The sequence below is a fragment of the Astatotilapia calliptera genome, chromosome 12 (genome assembly GCF_964374335.1).
Source record: "Astatotilapia calliptera chromosome 12, fAstCal68.1, whole genome shotgun sequence".
Classification (NCBI taxonomy): Eukaryota; Metazoa; Chordata; class Actinopteri; order Cichliformes; family Cichlidae; genus Astatotilapia; species Astatotilapia calliptera.
The window spans coordinates 22,013,363-22,039,473 of record NC_137433.1 but is presented as its reverse complement, the minus strand read 5'-3'; the positions used below and the strand labels follow the sequence as shown (position 1 = coordinate 22,039,473).

The window sequence follows — 26,111 nt, the reverse complement described above, 5'->3', positions numbered from 1 at the left end:
TTTCCCTTCCCGCAGAAAAGCACCTCCAGAATCTCATTTCACAAACATTTGAAGTAACAAAGTCATTTAACGGACTTTAAATATTAATTAAGTATAAATATTGTATGAGTTATTTGCTGAAAACCCAGAGTTGCAGCTCCTGGATGACAAATTCATATGCAGCTGTAGCCCAGTGAATATGTAAAAGTTATTACTGTTATATAATTATTGGGGGGGGGGGGTTGTTTGTTTTGTGAAGCTTGTTTTGTACACAGACCTGCAGATATTATTTTCAGGTTTTAATCCATTTCTTTTTTAGACGAGAAGCACAATTACTGATGTGTTTCTGAGCGTTCACAGAGACAGAGAGACTATGAGAGAGCGGTTGACAGGCTTCTGAAACCTGATAGCTCTTTTACTCTCAGGTGCCTCTCTTAAATATAACACATCACACAAACAGAGGCACCGAAGGAGAAAGAGTGGAGGTGATTGTGAATCAGCCCGTTGTCTGTACAGTTGTGATTTCTTGTGTGGCTTGTTCACAACTTGTTGTTGAATTAAAGCAGTTCTGGTGCTGCTTTTAAAGGAGGGGGGTGGAAAAGGGGGGGGGGGGGGTAGGGCTGGGCCATATTATACCGTTCACGGTAATACCGGTATAATGTTAGGCAACGATAGGAAAATGAAATATCGCGATAGAATGGGAGTAAAACGCGCATGCGCAGTGCCTTTGTTTTCATACGCACATGGCCGATTGTTGGTTTGTAAAAATGGTGCAACTTCTGTGATGTGGAACTGGTTTGGTGTTTGTCCGTCAGATACACAACAAAGCACATTTTTTTGCAGAACATGCAAGCGGCCGTTGTTATTGTCGTATTTGTCGGACTAAGATGCTCTTAAATCTGGGAGTAATCTGGGTCCCAAACTCCGTATATTTGACTTCAGGTCAAACAACACTGCAGCATCACTGAGAGTTGAAAACTGTCTAAATTCTTTGATCTTTAATAAAACGATCAGCATTGCTGATTTACCAGGTGTAACTATAAAGTTTAACTTCCAGGCATCCATGAAAACAAAAGTTATTACATTTAACGGAGTTAGAAGTTAGCAGGAAGCTAGCGGAAGTTAGCTCGCTAGTTTCGCTAGTTACCTAAGCATGATATAGCATGTTCTGACTGAGAGATTTCTGAAAAAAATCAAACGTACAGCTCTGCTATCACTTCCAACATAAATGAAGACAGGAAACTAAACAGCAGTGGCGTTTGTAGGGTTACTGAAGTTGGGCTAGCTGGTATATAATGATGTGCTACGTGATCGCTAGCGACACAGCTATGTTAGCATAACATAAACAGTGAAGCTGGAGGACGAACACTAACACTTTTCCACTTATAAAAGTTAACGTGAAGGTTCTTCATGGTTAGAGACAAATGCAATCGCATGGCAGGATGCTGTAAACGGACCAAACTTCAGTCAGGAGAACAACTGAGATAATCCATCCACAATACGAGGTTAGTCATTAATATACTGCAACAACATGGGAATAGCTCAGCTGCCAGAGAATTCAACATTAATGAATCAATGGTACAGAAGTGGAGGAAGCAAGAAGAATGAGTTGAATAAAGTTTGATTTATCTGACTGCTTTGTTTCGCTTAATGTGCCTTATAATCCCGTGCACCTTATGGTCCGAAAAATGCGTACTGCACACTGCAGTTTAATGTTGCAAAGCACCTCTTTTTAACTTCAGTGGATATTATACATGGTTATGCTCAGGATATGTCAGCCCATTTCTACTGGAAATGCCTTTGGGTTAAACTTTCAGCAAGGAATTTGCATTTGCACTGTTACATTTTTATAAAGCTTTAATGTACATAAAAACCAGCTTCTTGTTTACGTGAAAATAAATTGAAGGTTGTCTTTTTGCGCTAGTAATGTTGTGGAGTTGTATTTTGTCTCGCATCAATTATATCGTCAGTTATATCGTTATCGCAAATTTTCAAATATATATCGTGATAAATATTTTTGGCCATATCGCCCTGCTCTAGGGGGGGGGGGGGGTACTGCGATGAGCTAATTGAAGAATGATAAAAATTCATATCCGTGCCAATATTTGCTCCCGCCTCTTTTCCAAGGCTCAAATTACGCACTGCTCCACTAACATTATACAGCTTGACAACCTCCTGACGCTCAGGAGGAAACACTGCAAATGTATGCTGTATATCTGAGTGACGGTGGAGTGGAAAATTCCTGATAGAGGAGCCTGTAGCTTTCGAGCATGTGTCCCCAGCCTTGTTTGAGTATTCATAGTGGTGTGGTATCTATTTGGTTTTTTTGTGCGTGTGTTCTTGCATGTGGCAAATCGCCCGTGCTCTCACATTAACCCTCGGTTTGCTGGAGTTTGTCCTGCAGCATAAGTCAATAATCCCGCCGTTAATAAGATGACAAACAAGCATACAGTCATTAAGTAACTGAATTTAGTGGAGCGAGGAAGAAAAGATGCATTTCCTGCCAGTGTAAGTTTGAATGACGTATGCTGCTGCTCACCACATCTTTTGGTTCCACGTGTGTACCGTTTGAGCTGATTATCGGATGAGATCACTGGCACAGGAAGAGGAAAGAAACGACAGGTTCGTACAGCAAAAGGAGCGATGCGAGCGGCGGCTAATAAGGTTAAATATTCAAACGGTGCGTCTTTAGATGTTGCTCTGGAGATGCGTGCACTGACTTTACAGGTTTGTGTAATCTGATGTTTTCTTAACCCACTTGCTGCATTGCCACTTGTTTTTCAAAGAGAGAAAAATCCCCAAAAACCGAGCTGTTGTGTAATATCGGACTGTTTCTTCAGTTCTCCAATTTGTTTGTTTTTTTTCTTTTCTTTTTTTAAGCAGAGGAAGAGGTAAAGTCTCTGCTTTTTATGTAGACCTGCCACCCACCTCATAACGCAATTACTGCCACTCTTACCAAAGCCAAGTTAGCAGTATAATCTCATATAATGGTTAAAAGGATGCAGCTGTAGATTTGCGGTTTCCCCGACTTCCTCATTTATTTTATTCACTATTTAAAATGGTCAAACTCAGTGCATATACTCTCTCTGGAGCTCACTGCTGAATTGTAGTTGCAGTGGCCAGCTTTCTGTTAGCATTAGAAAAGTCAATTTATTTTGCAGCTTGGCATGTTACGTGGGATTTCATCTGGTCAAATAAGATTAAAGAAAGATAATAAAAGCATTAAACACGGTTCACCCAACAAACTGGTGTTTTTTTTGTTTTGTTTTGTTTTTTAAATCTCAGACTCTATATTCTAAAGTCTTTTCCCTTATGGTGGTTGTCATGATGTTTGTCATGAACAGAGTCGTGCCTCTTTAGTTTAATTTCTTTGGCCATTGTTAGAGACCGTTTTATATTTGTACATTCGGCACAGGAGGGGATTTTATTAGTTGAGTACAAGTCCTGTTAAGTGTCTGATCTTTAACAAGGAAGCTCTTTAAAATATCCTGTGGTCTTTGTTTATTGTCTGAGAGGACATGACTGTTTGGTTAGCAGCTAACTAGCCCTCTGCTGTTATTCTAGGTGGGTTTGTCAAATAAATATATTTTACTAAATGGGGACTTGACTTTTAAAGATGAGGGTTTTTTGTTTGCACGGTGCACGGTGGCACGGTGGTTAGCACTGTTGCCTCACAGCAAGAAGGTCCTGAGTTCAATTCCACCATCAGGCCGGGGTCTTTCTGTGTGGAGTTTGCATGTTCTCCCCGTGTTTGCGTGGGTTCTCTCCGGGTTCTCCGGCTTCCTCCCACCGTCCAAAGACATGCAGCTTGTGGGGATAGGTTAATTGGATAATCCAAATTGCCACTAGGTGTGAATGTGAGTGTGAATGGTTGTCTGTCCCTATATGTTAGCCCTGCGACAGACTGGCGACCTGTCCAGGGTGTACCCCGCCTTTCGCCCTATGACAGCTGGGATAGGCTCCAGCGCCCCCCGCGACCCTGAAAAGGATAAGCGGATGGATGGATGGATGGATGGTTTTTTGTTTGTTTTTTGTTTTAAGAAAGGGTGATGATTTTAGTACTCATGAAGGATGATGATGATGTCAGTGATTGTTTTTGTACTGATATGATGTCTGGGTGACGCTTAACTGAAACAAATTCATGATCGGATGTAGATGGAGTCCACTGACTCCTGTGTATTTGCTGCACTGATTAACGCGCGGTTTGAAGAGTATTTTTGGAAATAGCCAAATAAAATGTCAGAAAAATTTGCGTGTATAGTACTGCAAAACTGACCTTAAATACACTGCAATCACCACAGTAACTTTTCAAGGAGTTTCGGCACCCCTTTGTTGACATGCTCTGGCGTTGTGCGATATGTTGTGACCTGTTATCGGTACTCCTTGCCTACATTTTTCTCTCTGACTTAAATTAGTTGTGCACTGAACACTGTTATGTTACTCAAGCATTGCGCCTATGGCAGCTGGTCTACTGTTTGCATGGTGGGGTTTATATATACATGGCAGGTGATTGGGTGATGTTTTTGACACACCTAGGAAAAGAAGTGGAAAAAAAAACAAACCATACTTTAATGCACACTGTTTGGTAGAAGTGGGAATCGCCAGATACTACACAATACTGCGCTCACAGTACAATAATATTGCAATATAAAATTTTGCAGTATGCAGTAACACATATTGCAATTTATCAGCTTTTTTCATCTGCAAATTACATACTCAAAGTTAAACAAAGTTAAACTTGGTCAATCTGTTTTACCCAATAATTTTTGTTTTGCTACAAAATGAGATTGTTAAGCACACTGTTGCTAAAACCTGCCATAAATGTTACCATAAGACAGTCTGCCATCAGTCTAATGTCAGTCTTAAATTGGCAATTAATTGCAATCTGGTTCTGATAATACAGCAAATATCTGACAAATTGTTGAAATGTACTCATCTGTTGCTGTCTACTTAGACAGATATTCACATTTAACTGTTAAATATGTGCTCGGCAGCCTTCCTGTTCTGCACGAATACAACCAGAAAACGACCAGCTGGCAGCCAGTCGAGTCCCCTCAAGTTGTGCTTATTGACGCATTCAGGCTGATAGCAATCAGTCTTTATAAGTTAAATTGCAACTATTTGTCAGCCTTTGACGAGCTCTGCAAGAGTGACTGTAGTCAGTCTAAGTGACACTGCAACTGGTCTGATAGGAGGCAGGCTTTCTGCCTCCTGTCGGCTTGCGATTAAAAGTGGTTGAGAGTGTGCAACACCCTCAAACTCTGGGCAAATATTTACTCACCAAAAGTTTTTATTTATGCATTTATTTTTGGTAGGTGCAAGGAAATTCCTGTCCTACTTACTTCTGTGACTGAGCCATTAGCTAGCTCTCACTTAGGATGTATCTTTGTCAAGCTAAGCGTGTTCAATGTTAGGCTAACGTTATCTGAGGATGGTGGTGCATGAGATGAGCCTTCTTGTTTGTAGTATTCTTGAGTTTTTAAAAAAAATTTTTTTTTAAATAAAATATCAATATTTTGGTTAACCTTTTATTTATATAATATCCCAGTACTATGCTGTAACAATTTTTATCCCCCCGCAGTCTCCACTCTTATGGTGTAAGCACTAAACTCTCACACACTTAAATGATGTTGCCTGGGGGGTGAATGAGTGCAAGAGGCCCCATGGGCGCGTAAAGTTATGAGGAGGAATGTGATTCCAGCGACTTTACTCTTTGTTGTGTGAGTAGGATCTGTGCCCCCCCCCCCCCCCCCAAAATAAATAAATAAATAAATAAATAAGCAAAACTTAAAAGAAATTGTTCACGAATAAATAAACAAGATGTGTAAAATACCACATTCTGCATTCTTCTGGTTTCATGTAAAATTATTTCCTGTATCAGTCGTATTGGGTTACCCTTTTGTACTTATCTTCGCTTTTGTTTTTTTCCCCCTGCTTTTATTCGTAAAACCATGTTTAATCTCACAGCACTATGAGGGATATTTAATTACCTAAGGCCACGTCTGCAGCAATGCAGACTTAACGCAGAGCTCTCATGGTTTCAGTGGGTAAGTTCCCCAGAGGCTTTAAATGAAGAATCTTTTTTATTTATTTTTTATTCAGGCAACAAATGAGGTCACTAATCACAGAAAGGAATCCAGCAATTATTTATATACTACTTACACATATACTCTTATTATACTTTTTTCTGTAAAACTGGAGGGTTTGTCATCATCCATTTTCCTCACCGACCGTTTGAGATAAATACAATCATTTTCCAATCGTATGTTCATAATAGCTTGTGTGTCCCTTTTTAAAGTCGTGCAAAAGATTTTGCAGTGCATCCCGAAGGATATTCAGTCAATTTCACTAACCAGAAACTAAATGCTGTCATCTGTGCCTTTTCAATCATTCAGGAACCTGCAGGGATTTGATGCACTCCTAAAAAAACAAAAAACAAACATCTCTTACAATTTCTGATGGGAGCATAGGGACACATTGCCAGCTGGCTGGTTATTTCAAGGTCTAATTTTTCTTTTAATTCATCTTGAGCGGACAATCACGCATCATGACAGTACTTCAGATGAGCTTCCGTCATGTACCTGGGTGCTGGCCAAGCACTGAAGGGAACACTGTGTTTTCCCTGCACTTCGAGCTCCGCAGACTCTGTCTTTTTTTTTTTTTTTTTTTTTTTTTTCCCCATCTCGCTCTCCCACCCTCAGCTCTCTTAAACAAAACAGGTGATGCTAATGCTGGTGTTGAGCTGTTGACAGGGACAACAGGGGTACAACCTGTCCCCACGCATCCCTGATGAGCCGGCTGATGAATGGCATATCATTGCTAATGCTCCTACAGTGGCGTTGTCTGGGAAATGAGACAAAGGCGTACGCTTTGCACGCGTCTGCTCCATGTCCTCCTTCATTTGGACACAAGTTTTTCTCGCAGTGTGGGCAGACTCCAAAGAAGAGCCGAAGTCTTTTTATAGAAATCGTCCACCTTCCTGTGTCCTTTCTCGAGCTTTATTTTTCCTGGAAGATAAATCGAGTTTATGCACATCCTCTAAGAGGGCTGGCATGTTTTATTTTTTTTCCTGGCCATAATCATCAACCTTGTAGATGAAGGGATATCAAGGCAGTCTGGCACATGCTCTCTGTGCCGGGAAACCTTTTAGCTCTTAGGCAGAACGATCTGCTTCTGGGAGGGAAAGTAAATCGAGCGACGAAGGATCACAGTCAGCTGTGAATTAGAAATGCTGCTTTCACCATTAAGAAAGTGCTCGTCAGTGGACTTTTTCACGCCTCCTTATTCTATCTCCACATTAGTTATGAGTCAGCCATGTTTATTTCACATATTTTAGAAATGTAAGTATTTATCTCTGCAGCTTTTACATCAGTATGATGCACAAGTGCCATTTTATATCTGTTTCCTTTTTTTGGTTCTGCCCTGAGCCCTCGCAGCGCTCTGAGTCACATGGACTTCGTAAAATGAAAGCAGCAGCGCTGGTTCATGTCACTTTACCCATGTTCCTCTTTCTTTTCCACTGGTCAGAGACACCTGATTTTTCTGAACCTAAAAATAGACCCCTTTGGACCCTAACTCAGCGTCTCACGCTTACTTTTTTGCTCTCACTGTACAGGCTTTTTTCTTTTCGGGCGGTCTCTCTGTATTGCCCGTTCTTACGTGGCAGACAAAGTGCCACGTCTTCCTTCTTTCAGAGTTGTGTGCCTGTGTGAGAGAGAAAGGGAGAAGTTAGAGAATTTGTGGGTTTTTTTTATTTTTAATTTTTATTTTTTTATAGCCCTTGCTCTGATAAGAAAATCCCATAACCAGGCTTTCCACAAGGCTGGAAAGCTGACCTCACAACCCGCTGCAGTGTTAGCCACAGACACTTACCAAGAGCATCTTTGAAAATGGCCTTTTATGGTCAGTAGAAGAAGCTGCTTCACTCTTTGGTGAGTGGGTAGAGCACTTTTTGGAAGGCTGCGTTATTTGTGCTACATAAAGGGGTTTAAGGTATTTCACCAAAGGGCAGCCTGTAACCTTGGGCTTTTTTTATGAGCAGCTTTCTTATCATTGACCTTTTAAATGTGCTTTATGCACAGTAACCTTGAAATGAGCAGTGACGCACACTGAAGGTGATGATTCAGTGATTTGAGTTGTAACCCAGAAAGTACAAGGTTGGCATACAGACCAAAGCACCGACTGAGACTGGTGTCGATAATTGAGTTGAGATCAGATTTGTCCTCCCTTTTTTGTGAATTGCTTGGACTTTATGCACTTGGCCAAATAAGACTTTAGTTTGATATGAGGGGCTTGTGAGGGATTAAACTGTCATAACATTCAAAACCAGTCTGTTTTAGTAGGTACACCATTTCAACTTTGCACACTTTTAGTTTCTGTGTCCTCGATTCACAGAGAGGTTTTCGGATCCACTTTCCTCTAAGCTAGTGTGTGAAGCTGGCACAGAGAGTTTGTTTTTCTTTCCACTTTCTTGTAACTGACTGCTGTTTTTGAAAGAGGATCTGTCAGTGGTTTACTTGGTTAATTTTAAACTTCACAAAGAGAACTAAACTGACAGGGTATAGGCCACCTTTCAACCCTTGATGTGCTGCAGGAAGTAACATGCGTGTCTATTTAATTTTTTTATTAATTTTAAGCATAGTACAGTAGACGCAGAAGGAAACTAGTCTTGAACCAGCATGTAAGGATTTTCAAGTCTTATCGTGAATTTTCTTGGCTATTTGATGTTTTGTTTTTCTGTTTTTGTTTTTGTTTTTTTGGGCCACATTTAAATCCTGCATGCTGACACAGTTGCAGATATTTCGGGTTGCTGTATGAATCGATGAGGCTTCTATAGCAGATTGCCGTGGAAATGAGCTGCGGCAGGAGGGAAAAGAGACCGACAAAAGTGAAAGTGGAGACAGGGGAAACGGGAGAAACCAGTATCAGCCCCGGCAGCGTCTGGTCTCTACTTTCCCCCGTCACTCTGACTTCATCTTGGCAACCAATAAGGAAAGGCCCCTCTGTGTCTCCATGGTAACCCCCTGTTCAAGCAATGATGGAGAGGATAAAGGGGCAGGAAAGAAAATACATTTTGGCCTAAGGCAAAACATTTTTCTTCTCAAGTTTTGTTGAGTGTAATGCATTTTCTTTCTCTTCTGTGACATTGTCATTCAAAAAACAGAATGTTGCATTTTTTTTTCTTTTTAAATGTGAGAGACTAAAAATAGACCCCAGGCAAGGCACAATGATTTCTGTTTACACTTGCCTTTAAGCTTTATATGCTTCTATACTTTTGCAGTGACCACGACCTTTGTTGTCTATCACAACTGATAAATATTTTACTCGTAGCCCTGCTGCTTCTGCAGTTTGCAGATGTTTCAGCGTCTTTTTAAACGCTTCATATCAAGCGCTCACTTTCCTCTCTGCAGGTTGCGATACACACGCATGTGCCCACATTCTTTTATAGAGTTATAGTGTAGGTGTTAGCGCAGTAATGAATCTCAGCCACAGCGCTGTCGTATGCCACATAACCAAAGCTGCTTCTCACTGTTGTGAGAGACAGAGAGTGGCAGTGATAATGGAAATTCATTTGTTGTTATCCGTCCAAGCCTTTGTGGCACTGGTAAGCATGCACTCTGCAATAGTCTCCACATTAGCAAGAAGGCCTTAATTTGAATCAGCGTCTTGTTGCTGCCAAACACTCGAAGAGTGACTGATGAGAATGTTTTGGAGAGATTGTCTAAATGCACCAAAGCATTTCCTTTCCTTTTGGTCTGCTGGGCTACATGAATTAGTTAATGGAATGGGCAAAATGCGAGCGTAGCGACGCTTTCCTTTTCTGTATCTGCTGAGTTATATAACACGCTCTCTCTACGCAGCTCATTTAGGCTCGCTGAGCACTTTCAGAGAATGACAGCAAGGGAAGATCCTCGTTTAACCTTGGCACGTAACTGATTAATCCAAGTGCAATTTTCATATAAGGTCATCTAATTTTGGATTTCTGAGTGAAGCGTGGGGTTGGTTAGAGATGGTGTTGGTATGCAACGAGCCCATTTTGGACCACTGTGGCGTTGACGAGCACCACTGAGGCATAAGAAAACAATGGCTCCAATTATTAAAGGGGCTTAAAGTTCTCAGCGATCACTAAGCACCCGATTTATTTATTTTTGAATTTTAATTACATGATGCGGGTGTCAAATGTAAAACCTATATTCCAGTGGTTCCTGCACTCTGTTAAATTAGATGATCTGCTTTAGATTAAAATCATGTTCACCTCGAGATCTTGCAAAAATGGCAGATATCTTTGCAACAGGTGTGGCTTTCTTCTAATATCTAATTCTTCTGTATGTTGCACAAGGAGAGCTTTTCACATCAAATGAGCAGTTATGACACTCTTTAAATGTATATTGGTTTTTTTTGTTTGTTTGTTTTTAGATATCTTCCAAGTGGGTATACACACTAAAACTAAAACTCACAGTTAATAGAAGATTATTCATGTGTTTGTTCGTGTTAACAAATCCCTTTCTCTGTGGTAATCAAACTGCAGTTTCACGACACCATGTTCAGCTGTGCCTGAGCTCGATTTCTTTTTGCTCTCGTTCATTCCCTCCCTGTGCAGGCTCATTTTTAGAAGCAGATCATACTTGCAGGGCTACTGTAGGAGGTAGAGGACGAGAAGGAGGAGGAGGAACACAATGCAGGAGATGCTCACAGGGTGTCAAGTATTTTTAGCTTTCCCCTTGTGCTGTGATGATGAGTAAAGAACAAGGGCAGGTTGTGCTTCCCACCTTCATAGTTTGTGGAAGATTGTGGACCTGAGGGACGGGAAAGGGTGATGGATATGTTTCAGAATGCATACGGCGCTCATTGTATTTACTGTATAAGAACAAGATGACTCACCATTATTTGGCCCCTTTATTTTTACAAGATTATACTGGTTTTGTTTTTTTCAGCTTATAACACGGCTTCCAAAGGTGATTACTCACACTTTGTTTTGTTTTTCCATATGAAACTGATTCTCTCATCTTAAGTCAGCATCAGACTTGTTTTAAACTGAGGCTAACTAAAGAACCATCATAATGCTCTTGCTTTGCTTTTGTTTGAGCTGTGCATTGTGTGGTGTCACATATTTAAAAAAAAAAAAAAAAGGCTTTTTCATTAAAGAGAGAGGCTCAATGTTTGCTCACTCCTCCAGTGCTGTATTGAAATCAAGCAAGGTAAAACACGGCGTGTGTGTGTGTGTGTGTGTGTGTGTGTGTGTGTGTGTGTGTGTGTGTGTGTGTGTGTGTGTGTGTGTGTGTGTGTGTGTGTGTGTGTGTGTGTGTGTGTGTGTGTGTGTGTGTGTGTGTGTGTGTGTGTGTGTGTTTTATTAAATTTCTTTATTGGTGCCTAAAGGGGGTGGGTTTTGTTGGGTGTAAATTGGGTGTATTGTCACAAAAATACTGTTTATCTGATAAATACTCTTCATTCTTTGCCCTCATTAGACCCTTCACCTTATAATCTCAGTATGTTTGAGACTGAAGTTAGAGTTCGAAATAAGCCCAAAGGCTTCTTTAGGCTCGTAGATGGATGGTAAACTCCCTCATTTGTGTGCGTTCACGGCCCAGCACGAATACATTTGTCTTAAGCCTCTTGACATTTTAACTGGATTGGTCGGTAAGCCCATCAACTCAATCAAGGATTCTTATCACAAGCTGAGGCAGTTGCCATAACCGAGGTTGCCTCTGTGATACGAGAGCAACAGTGTGAAACCGATCTGCTGTATTTCAGGCAAGCCGGGAGGCTAATATGTTCCACTTGTATTTTAACGGTCACGTGAGCCACCGATCCCTGGAATTTACCGCCTTCTCTGGTGCGCAGCCTCAGCACTGTGCTCTATAAAACACTGCTAAATTTAAAGGAGCGCCACCATTGCAGCCTTTGGGAAAAGCCTCCAGTGAGTCACCACTGCCCTCTCGGTATTGCTCCGTGTTTGACAGCAAGGCCCAGCTGCTGCTCTCTGTCCTGGGGATCTGTCTGTTTACTGTGCATATATCATGTCTTTGGACAGATTAAGTCATGCCACTTTCCATTATGAGAGTGAAGGACAGTGTGGAGTGGCAAGGAAAGCCAAGAGTGAAAGGCACATTTCATGTTTATGTCAAAGCAATCGACCCGAAGGATATGCTGGTCTGTGTTCTGTGGAGTAAGCAGGTTTCGTCTGTTTATGTCACTTATCAGTGGTTAGACGTAACCAGATGTGCAGCGCTCTCCACACTTGTTTGTTGAGAAAGGCTTTTGTAGCCAGACAGATGTAGCCATGATTAAAGGCGTCACCCTTATGGCTCCTCTTGTATTATTCATCATGTTACCTGGAACGTTTCTGTATTGACGCTGATTTTTAGTGTCTAATTCACCTTTTGAAAAAGGAAAAAATGAATCACTTGGTACAATAACACTCCTGCCTGGAGGATTGCATTTTTAAAAAAAAATTTTTTTATACCTTCGATGGCTCATCACACTTTGATGTAGCATTGTGCACGTCAGGGTGTATGCCGGCCGCACAGGATCACGAAACGGTAGCAGGAAGAGGTACAAAAGGCAATCCCACTCAAAGTGTCTTGTAGCTATCGCTGTCTTCAGCTTTGTCGAAACAGGAGCAGGAACATTGGGGGCTGCTTTGTGATGAGCGCTGTGCATGGGCTTGTGCTGCTGTTGCGTCACTGCCTAGAGGGGGGCAGAGACAGTATTTTTAGAAGGGAATGAGCATATTCTCTGCACAAACAACGTCAAGCACTCTGCTTGCGTATGCTTGGATTATTGTGACCAGGCTATTTTTAAGCTCTGTGTGTGAGAGTGCTTTTTTTTCTGGGTCAAGCATGGTGCCAGTACTCTCTCGAGTCTGCTGGTGAATCGTACATTACCGGTCCTGTGCTGTGCACTGCATCTGCATCAGTCAAAAATGAAAGTTGGAGAATCACAGGTTTAAACCAGCAGGAGGAAAGACTTTCCTTTTTATTTTTTTATTTTTTTAAAAAAAAGCTTTCTATCTGCAGTGAAACGTAATGCCTGTATTTGTGGAACAGTCACCCGGTCTTAAATTAGCTAATTCAGGAGGCCTTATAATGTGTAGTCAATACAACCGCAGACACAATACATAAATATACAATACAAGATGTATGCTGTCAAATGTGTATAAAGTTTGGGTGTGTCCATGTGAGATTGTTGCTTCACTGAGTTTACACAACTGCAGCCGGACAAGAGGAGACAGGTGCTGGAAAGTGGTGCATAAGCTTTCCACTGAAACCAAACGTTTTACTGAAGAAGAAGGAAAAACATATTTTAAGCTGGAACCGCAGATTATAGAGGGTGGAAATAACTTCCTAGTTTCTGCCCAACAAGGCATAAATATGACTCGCATTTGCTGGTATATAAAATCAGACTTAAGCCAAATACGAGTACTTACTTTCATTATGTGCACAAAACAGAATTTAGCTTGTATGTTACTTTTTTTTTTTTTTTTTTTTTTAAAGACTGAATTTAATTGAGTAATCAAGATGGTGGGGAATGGTTGCTTTGTGCAATGCTCACCAGTAGCAATACTGCTGTAATCCTGCAGAATAGTGACATAACTAACCTGCATCAGTATTGCTGCTAATCCCTGCAGAGCATCATCACAACAGCTTCTGAACACATGCTGTCGGACAGAGCTCTGCTTTGGGTGGACAGGGTCCCTCTGTTGAGCTGCCTACTGGTTTTTCTTGCTTTCTGTTTGTTTGCTGTGTCCTTGTTGTGGTATTTGCATACCTGCTGTCACTTCCGTGTGTGTGTAGGCTGGCCGTTGAGGGCTGAACTTTGATTCATAAAGCAATAGTAGACAGCAGACAGTAAAAGAAGTAGTCTTATCATTGTCAGACTGAATGACCTCCAAATCAGTACAGTTAATACATCCATAATCTGTGGTCAAGAGAAAATACTCAGACTCATTTCTTGCATCAATAAATGCATCTGCATTAACAGTGTTGCCAGATTTTTAAATCATGCTTGGAGTAAATGTTACTTTGAGGCTGTTAGTGCAAAGTGCTTATCCTTATTGATTAACTTCTAAAGACTCCTTGGGCTCCAGAGCTGCAGGCTTTCCTCTGGGCCTCTCCATGTAGCCTAGTTTTATTCTAGCATCCCCCCAAGAGTGCAGTTATTTTCAGCAAAATGTGGTGTTCTGCTCTGATTTTGTCAATGCTTTGTTCTTCACTGTAAAGAAATCACAAAAAAATGTATAGAAGCAGAACACTTCCTAATATTTTAGTAAACAGCTGCTGTTCCAGATGTGAAGTCGGTCAGGCTGCGTCTTCTTTCCAGCCTCAGTAAAGTCAATAGATAAAAGCTTTTCTTTAGCGGCATTCAAACATTCAATCATTGGAGGGAATGGGTCTGTTGGTTCGACCAAACCTGGCCTTTGTTTGTTGGATAAGTGACGCAGGGGGGATATTGATGTGATTAGAGTGATTAAACAGAATGGACGCATTCCTGAGCAAGGTCCAATAGCTTCCATAGTTCAGAAATTGGTAAATATTAAGGTTATGCAAGACTGTGTGGTCACATTTGGCTAAATAGCTAAATCAGCAGCGTCAGGATGGTGTTGTGCACTATAGTCTCCTCGGCAGCATAACTAAGATCCTGCCTAATGTGCTTTCACCTGACCTATCTGAAAACAGGCTGAACTTTATCTTAAATTTCAGTTAAACTCAGTTTTATTTATATCATTACACTCGCTTAAGGTGCTTTATATGGCACGGTAAAGACCCCAACTATCCAGTGACCCCCAATGAGCAAACACTTGGGGACAGTGGGAAGGAAGAACTAACTTTTAACAGGAAGAATTCTCTGGCAGAATCAAACTGGTTGGGGGCAAGGGGTGAAAGACAGGATAAAAGATGCACTGTGGAAGAGAGCCAGAGATTAATAGTAACTAATGATTAAATGCAGACTGGTGTATGAAGGGAGAAGAAGATACACTCGTGAGAAACCCTGAGCAGCCTATGCCTATTGCAGAGTAACTAAGAGAGGATTCAGGGTCAACTGACTCAAATAAGTGCTTTATCAAAGTACACCTTTAAATCTTTGCTGTTAAAATATCCAAGTTTGAGAATTTGAAAACATAACCTGGAAAGGAGATAATGCCTGTGACAGTTATTTAGCTAAACTTCCACTACAGTGCAGTATGGTGCTGCATAGGCGTGATCTTGTTTTGTACTTTTTTAGCTTCAGAGAGCTGTTTTCTTGCCTTAACGGTCAAAGCAGACTTCTGCAACTCACGCCACCCACACGTTGTGTATGTATAGCCCACACCTACCCCTATTCTACCCAGTGGTTTGAAAACAATGCTTTGTGTATTCTTTATTTGTGAAACCTCGATCATGAACAGGGGGGCTCTTACACTGTTATATAATACCTCCCACTCTACTGTAATCCCTCTTATGCTAACTTAGCACCCCATGTGACGGTGCTGGACCGCTGGAAGAAAAAGGGTGGCTGTCGGGACTGTCGGCAAGGCATGGGTGCTCTTCGTAGACTCTGGCCACACACCTACACACAAAAACACACACGCAGTAGCCTGTGTATAAGAAGGAGTATTTATCCTAGGAAGTGCTTTACTTGGATTTGCGATGCTGGATGGAGGCACAACACCGGTGCTTGTCTTCATTGCCAAGGCTTGGAGTAGATGTCTACTACACGGAGCATATGTTCTGAATGACACTTTGGCTCTTTTCTTCATCTGCCTGTGAGCCACGAGAGGGGATCTTTGTCCTCCGATGTGTGTAGCAGAGTTAGACAGATTCAGAATTTAGTCTGTGTGCTGACAGGTTTTGCCCATTAATTATATTTTTTACTGCTGCTTTCTGATTTTTGAATCTGGAATAATCATTAGGAATTTTAAGATGTTAACTTTATCCATATGTTTTGACTAACACACTCTACAAATGGGATGTTTTGCATTAATATGCAGCACCCATAACCCAGTTTTTTTTGTTTTTTTTACGTTTTCTTTCACCTCCACAGGAGCCATCAATGTGGACTTCAGCTGGTGATTTGACAAGTCTCGTATAGGAGCATCCCGAGTCTCTTCTTCCCTCTCTCCCCCTCCCTTTCCCTCTATCCCTCCCTCCCCCGTTCCCTTGTCAATCTCCTCCCTGATCCCCCTATCCCCCTTCTCCAAGCTTCACCATGCTCATCAAGGAGTACCGCATCCCCATGCCCATGAGTGTGGAGGAGTACCGCATTGCCCAGCTTTATATGATACAGGTGAGGCAACACAACCATGGTTTCCAGCAAATCCTCACCCACACACACGCACCTAACTAAAAATGAACAACCGCAGAAACGAGGGGACGAAAAAGAGCAGTCAAAGAGGAGATAAAGTAACACGGGGAGTTCTTGAAGTGTGCAATCACAGCATACTCAATGATGAAAACGATTGGTCGTATGATGCGTGACGTTGGTGGAGCAACTAAACAAAGAGAGCCTGTGTGCTGATAGATTATCCAGTTTAAACTCTCTGAAGCTGGCTGTTTAAAGCTGTCATAGACCGCATGTTTCTGCACTCGATGAAACGCCATGTACACACACTGCTGCAACGGAGATGGACATACTGCTTTCATTTGTCAAAGCAGGCCCTTAGCTGGAGATGGAGGGTCTGTGTTAGAGCATTAGGGTTTACAGCGCCTGCAGAAAGGGCCCATTTAAATAGCTTTAGTTCTGCTGTGCAGCATTATATCCTCTTCATATGGCATGTGTACATGAAGGTAGATTTACTTAATCCAGCAGTACACAGAGGAGGTATTGATGCCAAGACTCAGGCTGTGGTAAAAATACAGTGTTATTTATAGTTCAGAGATGTGCATATTAGGCATTAGGTGCATTTGTTTGGATTTGAGCTGCACGGTTACGTAATGTGTGTTTTACGATCATTGCAGAGCAAGCTGAAGTTACAGACCTGTTTGATTAAGTTGAGGTTTTTTGAGTTTCGATGCATTTTGCCTCTTTGCTGATCTTGCATTGCGATGGTAATGTGAGTCTGGTTGCTTTTTGTTATCAGAAAATAAGATTCACAAAGAGTGCAGAGTAAATTCAAAGCAAAGTATCAAGAGAAATCGGCATCTTAAGAGTCAAACGTGGGAGCTTTATTTGTGACCTTCATCTCTCAGGGTTCAGCTTTGTTGGATAGGTTCAGCATTTATGACTTGGGTAAGGAAAGCCCAGGATGCTTTCATGATGTAGACCAGCTGTTAATCTTACAGCCAAATAAGGATGTTGACGGGGTTGTTTAAAATTAATATCCACCCACAGGTATAACAAGGCTACATAGAGATTAATTCAACTGTATTGACTCTGAAAGCCTCTCCTTGTTTTTGCCGTGTACTTTAAAAACAGCCTGTGTCACTAGCTGCATTACATCATTGCAAATAGAGAGAGCGAGTATTTGAGAGAGGATAAGAGAGAGAATTTGGTTGTTGCAACGGTCTCACCAGTTACCGGTTTTCTCTGCATAAGCTGAAATGAGTGTAGAAAGAGTGTGTACGTCTTCTAAAGAATTTCAGATTTATTTGTTAATTTTTTTCAGATGATAAAGATGTTTGCTTGCTTTTCTAAACGTCCTCCCGATGCTGTATCCAGCAGACAGGTTGTCTGCTTGAGTTGTAGATGTGTGGGAACATGACTCGGAGGACATGCCCCAAAGCAAGCAGACGTTTCAAGACGGCACATGTCGGGCTCTGCGGCACACTTCTTCCTCACCTCATAATTCACCTTCATTGTATTTGTGAAGAGTTAATTAATCTTTAAGAAAAAAAAAATATATATAAATGTATATATTTTTTTTTAGTCTTTAACTGCTTGCCTTTCATATTTTCAGGACAAAGGCAGAACACGTGAGAAAGTCTACTAAAGAAATTCTTTGCGCGTGAACTCTTAAGTATGTAAACAAAATCCCAGGACGAAGAGTTCCAACATTGTATTGACCCATAGTTACCTTTCCCCCTGACCTAACCGCCTCTAAACAGACTCGGTGCGCTGAGGCTTCTGTCACTATGGCAACCATGACATCAGCAGCATGCCAGTGGTCAGGTTTTGTTCACGAGAAGGAGTGAATGAGGAAATGGAGGATAAAAAGAGAGGCAGTGAAGAAGGGATGGGAAGAAATTTGAGAGAGGGGGTGGAAGGAAAGGGAGCATGGCTACCCTCACTTCATTGCTTTATGTTACCAGGGCAACCGCAGCATGTAGCCCTGTCCGCCCGCCTGCAATCCATCCTCTGTGAAAGCCTCATAAACGAAGCCGGGGCCTTAGGACAGCCTAGTCATATCTCCACCTCACCAGGCTGCGCCCCACCCTATCTCTCCTTTCACGTTCTTTCCTTTGCCCCTTATGACACTTTCTTATATGATCGGTAATTGTCACATTCTTCTCACAATCGGGAGATTTACAGTAATAAGAAAATACAGAAAGTGTGAGATTTTAAATATGAGCAGTTCTCATTGAGCCTCATTCATCCACATAGGCCCTACGTGTTTTGAATAAGCAACTGTGGAGTTATCGTTCAAAAAGGAGCATCTCTAGCAGGAAACGCGCCTCGCGAGAGGAAAATGCCAGGATGTGACTCCTATCCTGTCATAGTAGTTGGGTCTAAACATGTATAGCAGGCCATCATGGTGTGAGTACTTCGCAAAAGTTTGATGGCTGTTTAAAGAAAGCAAAACTGTTTACATGAGAGACTCCCTGTAGAGGGCATCAAGGTACCTCCTTCTACACTTATTTTACTCCAGAGGTACACTTTACCTCTGTATGTGAATAAATAAAGTGTCCTGTATTTTGTAATATATAACGTTACATTGAGAGTTTCTTTATTTTTAAACTTGTTATCTGTTCCCGCTCTTCCCGTTATGAGAGTGGCTACGCCCTGGCCAGTGTTTTATGATCTTTTTCTGGTGAACTGGAGAAAATTACCCAGCGCTACAAAGGGAGGAAGGAGGGACTCTGCCTTTGACAGGCAAACACGGGGATGTAGTGTTTGTAGGTTGGACTTTTCCTTTTAAAAAATGCTTAAAATTCATCATCAGTGGATATGTATTTTTGTTCTGTATTTTCGTAGTGAGCTTTTTATAATGCACTGTAATCTGGAGATTATCTGTTCACTTGCTGTGACTGAGTTTCTGCATCGCCTACTGGTTGAGTGTACGGCCGGTCTGACGTTGCTGTGGTGGTGTCTGTGCTGTGTCTTTGGAGCTGTGTCTGGGTTGTTGAGAGCTGGGCGGGTTGCTAATGAATGACCTGTCAAAGGTAATGAGGTCCAGTGTGCTGGATGCCTCATGGCTTCCTCTTCCCTGCTCCACTGATTCACTGGTTTGCTTCCATCACCTCGCTCTGCACAGCTGACTGGAGGAATCGGTCTCCCTATTATGCCATCGCTGCACTAAACACGCAGTTAAACAAAGGTTAAGCTGCATATACTAACACTGAACAACTGCTGATAAGAGGAAAAAAAACATGATACATCAAAAATCTGACTTTTTATGGTCCTCATGTCTGTCGTCAGCATTTGGACTATGTTCTGCTGTTTAATGTTTTCTCATTCACAAGTTTCACAATTACAAATTGTCCTCTAGCAATTCCCGACATTTGCGCCATTGACTTCACACAGCCGCAGCTGCAGGCTCCACCCGGCTTCTCCTCTTATGTGCATCTGCAATGTAAATACAGAAAAGGTGTGGCTCCACACGCTGATTCTTTTTTTCGGATCTTCCTGATATGCCGTTCAGAGCTGGAGGTGCTTCCAGGAAGCTATTAATTTTGTGTGTGTCGTTGCCATACCCAGACTGATGCCTCACTGTCTCTGCAAAAATCCCATTCATTTAGTTGTTTGTTCTCAAACATCAGTTCCAGATTTAGTGTGAAATTATTATTACTAAAAATTATTAGAATAAAAATGATCCTATGTTGTTTCATCTAACATCGCCACACTTTGTGCTTTTCTACTAATATGCAAATATGCATTTCTTCTTTCATTATTCCTCTTACAGAAGAAGAGCAGAGAAGAGAGCTGTGGTGAAGGCAGTGGGGTGGAGATCCTAGAAAACAAGCCGTATACAGATGGACCGGGCGGGATCGGCCAGTACACCCACAAGGTCTACCATATTGGCATGCACATTCCCAGCTGGTTCCGCTCTATCTTGCCCAAAGCGGCACTGAGGGTTGAAGAGGAGTCCTGGAACGCCTACCCTTACACCCGCACCAGGTGAGATTGGGTGATGTAAGGAGGCCACCTCGACACTTTTAATGCAGCATTGTGTCGAAACAGGAGGATTTTCTCCTTTTGGATACAATAAAGTAACATTAGCTTTAACCTTGACACCTCTTTAAAGCAGGGTAGTAGAAATACACAGACTGTTTTAATAGTATAAATGCTTTGTGCATGTGACATAGCTGCTGCCGGTAGATCTACATTCATTTACAGACAAAAATCTAGCCCAGGTTCTGCAGAGGATAATATTTTCTGCCATAATTGTATTCAGTGATTAATTTGATGATTCCAAGTCCATGAACAAGTTGTCAGAATATTACGAGGCAGCCCATCAGATCGGCGCATGGCCAGCAGTGCTCCCAGACAGCCAGACGTTGACAGCCCCTCACTTTCAGAGCGTCAGTCCATTTGTCTGTGTGAGGTCTGACAAACAAAGATGTGAAGGTGCTGAAAAGAGATGTGCCCTTGACTGCACACTCGGGATATTGATAGACTCCAAGTGCTGTTGACACATCTATTCAACTAGTGACAGTTTTGCTGCAGATGCAGCAGATGGGTATGGCTTAAGTGTCTTTTATAATCAAAAGTAAGATGGGGTTGTCACTCGTAGTAAAATAGTTCTGCTCTTGAGTTATTAATATAAAATGAGTTCAAATGAAGGGAGACACAAAACTCACTGGTGCTTTGTTGGGACAGTTGTTTCATTTCTTTTTTTTTTTAAAATTTCTTCTCCCTTAGATACACTTGTCCCTTTGTGGAGAAGTTCTCTATTGACATTGAGACATACTACAAGCCCGACACTGGCAACCAGGCAGATGTCTTCAACATGTCAGCAGCAGAGAAAAGACAGAGGACTATTGGTGAGACCATTTGACGTCTGCCCCGAACGTCTGTGTCAACATAAAACTCGGATAATAAAATAATGTGGCTAATTTCACTTTCAAATTGCACACATACAAAGCAAGCTCAGGCTGCGTGTTGGCATATGGCCGCATTAGAGAATCAATACAGCAAGTAATGATCTCCTCATTCAGAAGCTGAAGGCGTTTTGCTGTCTGTCCTCTTGCTACTAAGATATGCAGTGGATGAGGCCCACTTGTGGTAGCTTAATGGTACAGCATCTGTTATTTTTCTATGGTTATGAGTGTGCTTTCCCAGTGAAAACAACGCCCTGAAAGGAATGGCTCTTAGGGTACGCAGTGACTCAGTTCCACTATTGTAATTATTTAAATCACTTGTGTCTGTGTATCTTATAGTGTTGGCTGGAATTCCAGTTATAAAAAGAATTTGAAGCTGTTAAACACAAGCTCATACAAGTCGGAACTACTGCTCCACCCACTTGTGCACACACCGTAATGTAATAGTAAAGCCTCAACAACTTCCAAACACCTGAGTCCATAAAAGCTTACCCTCTGAAAACGAATCGCCTTTTGCAGACCCAATTGACATAGTGACAGATCCCATCCCCGCTCATGAGTACAAATCAGAGGAAGACCCGAGGCTTTACAAGTCAGCCAAGACCCAGAGGGGTCCTCTGTGGGACGACTGGATAGAAGAGTACAACAATAACCCAGGCAAGACCCCCATCATGTGTGCCTACAAGCTCTGTAAGGTGGAGTTCCGCTACTGGGGCATGCAGTCAAAGATTGAACGCTTTATTCATGATGTTGGTGAGTTGAAGGTCCCAGATGTTCCTGCATTTTTTTTTTTTTTAAAAATGTCATTTTACTGATACCCTATTTAGTTACAGTGTTAGCGAGGGTTTATTGTTCTGCAACTGTTTTTCACTAGGTTTAAGAAAGGTGATGGTGCGTGCCCACCGGCAGGCCTGGTGCTGGCAGGATGAGTGGTATGGTCTGACCATAGAAGACATCAGGCAGCTGGAGCTGGAAACCCAGCTGGCCCTGGCCAGGAAAATGGCTCAGTTTAGCCAGGCGGAGGAGGCCACCGAGGCCAACGGAGGCACACCGTCTCCAGACAAAGACCAGGAGGTTAAAGAGGCAATCAGCTGTATCGAAGCTGAAGCAGTCGTTCCCAGCTCAGGAGGAGAAACTCTGCAGCCACGAGGTATACTTACCAAGCAGTGGTCCACCTCCTCCCGATCCTCCCGATCATCCAAGAGAGGAGGTGAGGAACATGCCATCTTCATGCATTTACCCTTATCACTGCTGTGTATGACTTTGTGAAGCTGGCACATTGATGTGATGTGTAAACGTCTTGATCCACCCCTCATTTCATTATTTTTGCTTCCAAAGAAGCAATTTTTTTTCCAGGCCTCCTGGAGAGGTTTTCTTTAGTCATTGGCTGCTCTTTCTCTCATTTTCAGTCCAGTTCTTATCTCAACTATTTTCAGAAGTATGTATTTTTGTTTGTTGAACCACTTAACACTGATTTATGAGCCATTCAAGGGTAAAGGCAAACAACTCAAGGGATGAACCAATGTTGTGTCTACAGATAAGAACGAGTTTTGGATTCTATTTTCAGGCACTTCGTTACTGGCAACCTGTCACAAAAGCAGTTTCTTCCTCTTCATTTAGTCGAAAAATTGCAAAGATAACACAGTTTGACAGGCATAAAATTTTACACCCACAAGGTGTTTCCTGAATAGCTATTAGCTGAAAACTTGACATATCTCAACATGGTAAGTAATGTCCTTAAACAATCTGCGAAAGCTGGACAAGTTGAGGAAAAAAGAAGTGACACTACACCGAAAAAATAAAACTATCTTCAGGAGTTGAACAATATCTGAAAGTCGTGGTTTTTTTTTAAAAAACATTGAAAAAAATCCAGCACAAACCAGTCACTATCAGTCCTTCCCAGAGCCCAGATTTCAACATTATTGAAGCAGTGTGGGATCATCTTGACAGAGAATGGAACAAAAATCAGCCAACATCCAAAGAAGAGCTTTGAATGTCCTGCAAGAATTCCTGAAGACTACTTATAGAAATGAAAAAGCTGCCTAAGAGAGTTCTTTCTTTCGAGCTCATTAGAATTGTAAAAACTCTGTTTTTGCCTTACATATGACATTTCCATGTGTGTTTGCACATGCATGGAAATCCTTGCATCCATTTTCCTAGCAAAATATAAAGAAACGAGGGTGCTCAAGGCTTTTGCACGGTACTGAACTCTTTCTTGTGACAACTGTATTTACATCTCATCGTGCGTTAAAGTCTTATTTGTTAAGTCTTGCATGTGACTCATTTCTGCCTTTTATATATTTATGCATGCTAACATCAAAGTCCAAATATCCTGTAAGTGAACACAGCAAACTGTGATACTGCAGACTCGTCCACACTAGAAAGCTAGTATGTGAAGAATTCAGTCAGTAAGGTCAAGCTTCAAGCTGGTGCAAAGCTAAAGTAGGATTGTGTGATTCTGTGAAGTCTCATTTTTCATTTTGCACACCTGCGGTTGAATGAATTTGGGTTACAGCTGCACAGGAAGTGCAGTAATAGCGCTTCTTTTTTTTTCTTTTTTTTTTGGGGGGGTTCAGCTCTGCACAAACATACACACTAAGAGTTAACCCAAAGGTGAAGTAACCAGACTCTATTGGAAAAACTGTGAGCTCAGACCTTTGAATTGGTGTTAATAAAGCAAACGCATCAGAACCAGCTTTTAAAGTGTGCAGACTCTATTTGTGCCTTTACTTTCCTATGAGGCACCTGAATTTCCTTTAACTGCTCCTCAACCATATTTACTCACACCCCTGTGTGAATCTCCTCTGGGTTATTTTTGTCAGCAACATTGATATCTGAATTCACCCATCTCAAGTGTCACCCCTTCTTCAAGGTGGCGCTCACTTTAGCTGCCAGATGGACCCCGACTCTCATCGAGCCTCATTTCACCCCTGTAACTGCCCTCCCTCCCTCCATTATTCCCTCCAGGGCTATTTTTAGCAACAGTGCTGACATCACAGGACAGAGGAGGCTGATGCTCCTCAGAGTGACCCTCCCTTCCAGCGCTGCTGTGTCTCTCTGCACTGACAGCTACATCTGTGCCCCTCTCTTACTGCCTCTCACAGTGACCACCTAATGATATATAATCCATAGATTGAAGACAGGTGATAGACGAGGCCTGTTTTTCCTCAGCTGGAAAAGATTTTGGTGTGTTTGGAGCTCGTTCTTGTTGCACTGGGCCTCTGTTTTTAACACACCGCCGCTTTAACACACCACCAATCAGTCCATCTGTGATGAAGTAATGCACCACAGAGACTGATATATGTTTATGTAACACTGTGTGTGTGTGTGTGTGTGTGTGTGTGTGTGTGTGTGTGTGTGTGTGTGTGTGTGTGTGTGTGTGTGTGTGTGTGTGTGTGTGTGTCATTCATAGGGGTGGGGGGTGGGTTGTGCAATACATCTTTGTGGTTGAGTGTGTGTGTATGTGTGTGAAACACAGAGGCTAAAATGCACATCCCAAAATAATGGTGAATTTCTTGCTTGTGTGTTTCTTCCTTTTTCTTTTCTTTTTTTTTTTTTTTTCTTGTTCACCCCCCACCCAGTGAGCCCGTCACGTCACAGCATCTCCGAGTGGAGGATGCAGAGCATTGCACGAGACTCGGACGACAGCTCGGACGAGGAGTTCTTCGATGCTCACGGTAACTTGCTGCTCTGATTTGTAAAGTAAATGTGGAATCTGGGTGAAATGTTTCTAACCTGTTTGGCTCCCCTTTCTTCATTTCCTTTGAATGCGTCTCTTTAATCGCAGATCAGTTCTTAAGCTTCCCAGATACCCAGCATGCTTTGGGGCTACAGTTGAACTAGGTGGGTGTGCTGCGGCACCCGTTCTTCCTGCTGGATAAGTTCGGCCGAGAAGACACGAGCGAGGTGTCTCATCCCAGTATCACGTTCAAAAATCACAATCGTCTCTGCCCAACTACATTCACACAGTTCACGGTGCATCAAAGAAATAAAAGAACCCCTTTGAATAATTTGTGTGTGTGTGTGTGTGTGTGTGTGTGTGTGTGTGTGTGTGTGTGTGTGTGTGTGTGTGTGTGTGTGTGTGTGTGTGTGTGGTTGAAATTCACCGTTTAGTCAATATGATGAATGAGAATAAAATTCTGCACGATGCAGTCATTGATTACACTGATACTAATTTTGCTGCATTCATTAGTTTCCACCTACCCCGAGTTTAATAGGTTGCTCGTGACACTATGAGTCACTGGAAAACAATAACTAAAATGAATTGTGTTGACGTCTAATTATTTTTTTTCATATTAACATGTGTCACAGTATTCGTGTTTATGTGTGTGTGTGTGTGTGTGTGTGTGTGTGTGTGTGAGAGAAGCAAAAGCCAGATGGCCTGCTTAAAACGTCATGATTTATGAACACTTATTTAATTATGGGTAAATAAATGAGGGCATCAGAATGAGCTTATACATGTAAGTGTTTGTAAATCACATGATGCAAGTACACAAATTAAATCTGGAAAATGACTGAGTTGGCTCAGATTGCTTCCAATTTTAGGATTCTGTCTTTAAAGTTCTTGTGATCTTCTTGCAGTAACAATCACTCAAGGATTAGAAAAGCATATGCAAGTTTATTTTTACACTCCATTTTTTTTTTTAATGCAAATGAATAAAGGAAGAAAAAAAAAAAGCTAAGGAGGTGAATTTGCCAATGATGGTACACGTGTAACCTGTCGTATTTAATTAACATGTTTTATTTAAATCATTGAAGGTTTATAAATAAAATAAAAAATGTTGCAGTGGAATAAAGAAAATATGACATTTTTATCCAGTTTAACACTGGATGGTTGTTTATATTAATGAATAAATTAGAAGGATGTTGAAGCAACTGAGGAAACAAATGAAATAAAGGACTCTGTTGATTTCGAGTCAGAAAATTTTGTGTGTTAGGAACGATGCTACAAAAACTTGC

At 41.7% G+C, this 26,111-nt stretch overlaps 1 protein-coding gene across 10 annotated transcripts in view; it reads left to right on the top strand.

Annotated features, from left to right (window-relative positions):
- Nucleotides 1-26,111, top strand: part of LOC113033054 (membrane-associated phosphatidylinositol transfer protein 2-like) — a 42,296-nt gene that overhangs the window by 3,946 nt on the left and 12,239 nt on the right. For all 10 annotated transcript variants that reach the window (XM_080308716.1, XM_026186322.2, XM_080308717.1 and 7 more), the window contains exons 2-7: nt 16,000-16,242; nt 20,015-20,229; nt 20,974-21,095; nt 21,672-21,905; nt 22,027-22,362; nt 24,734-24,829. In XM_080308716.1, the coding sequence (XP_080164842.1) occupies nt 16,165-16,242; nt 20,015-20,229; nt 20,974-21,095; nt 21,672-21,905; nt 22,027-22,362; nt 24,734-24,829 (1,081 nt within the window). In that variant the 5' untranslated portion in view covers nt 16,000-16,164. The remainder of the gene's footprint in view (nt 1-15,999; nt 16,243-20,014; nt 20,230-20,973; nt 21,096-21,671; nt 21,906-22,026; nt 22,363-24,733; nt 24,830-26,111) is intronic.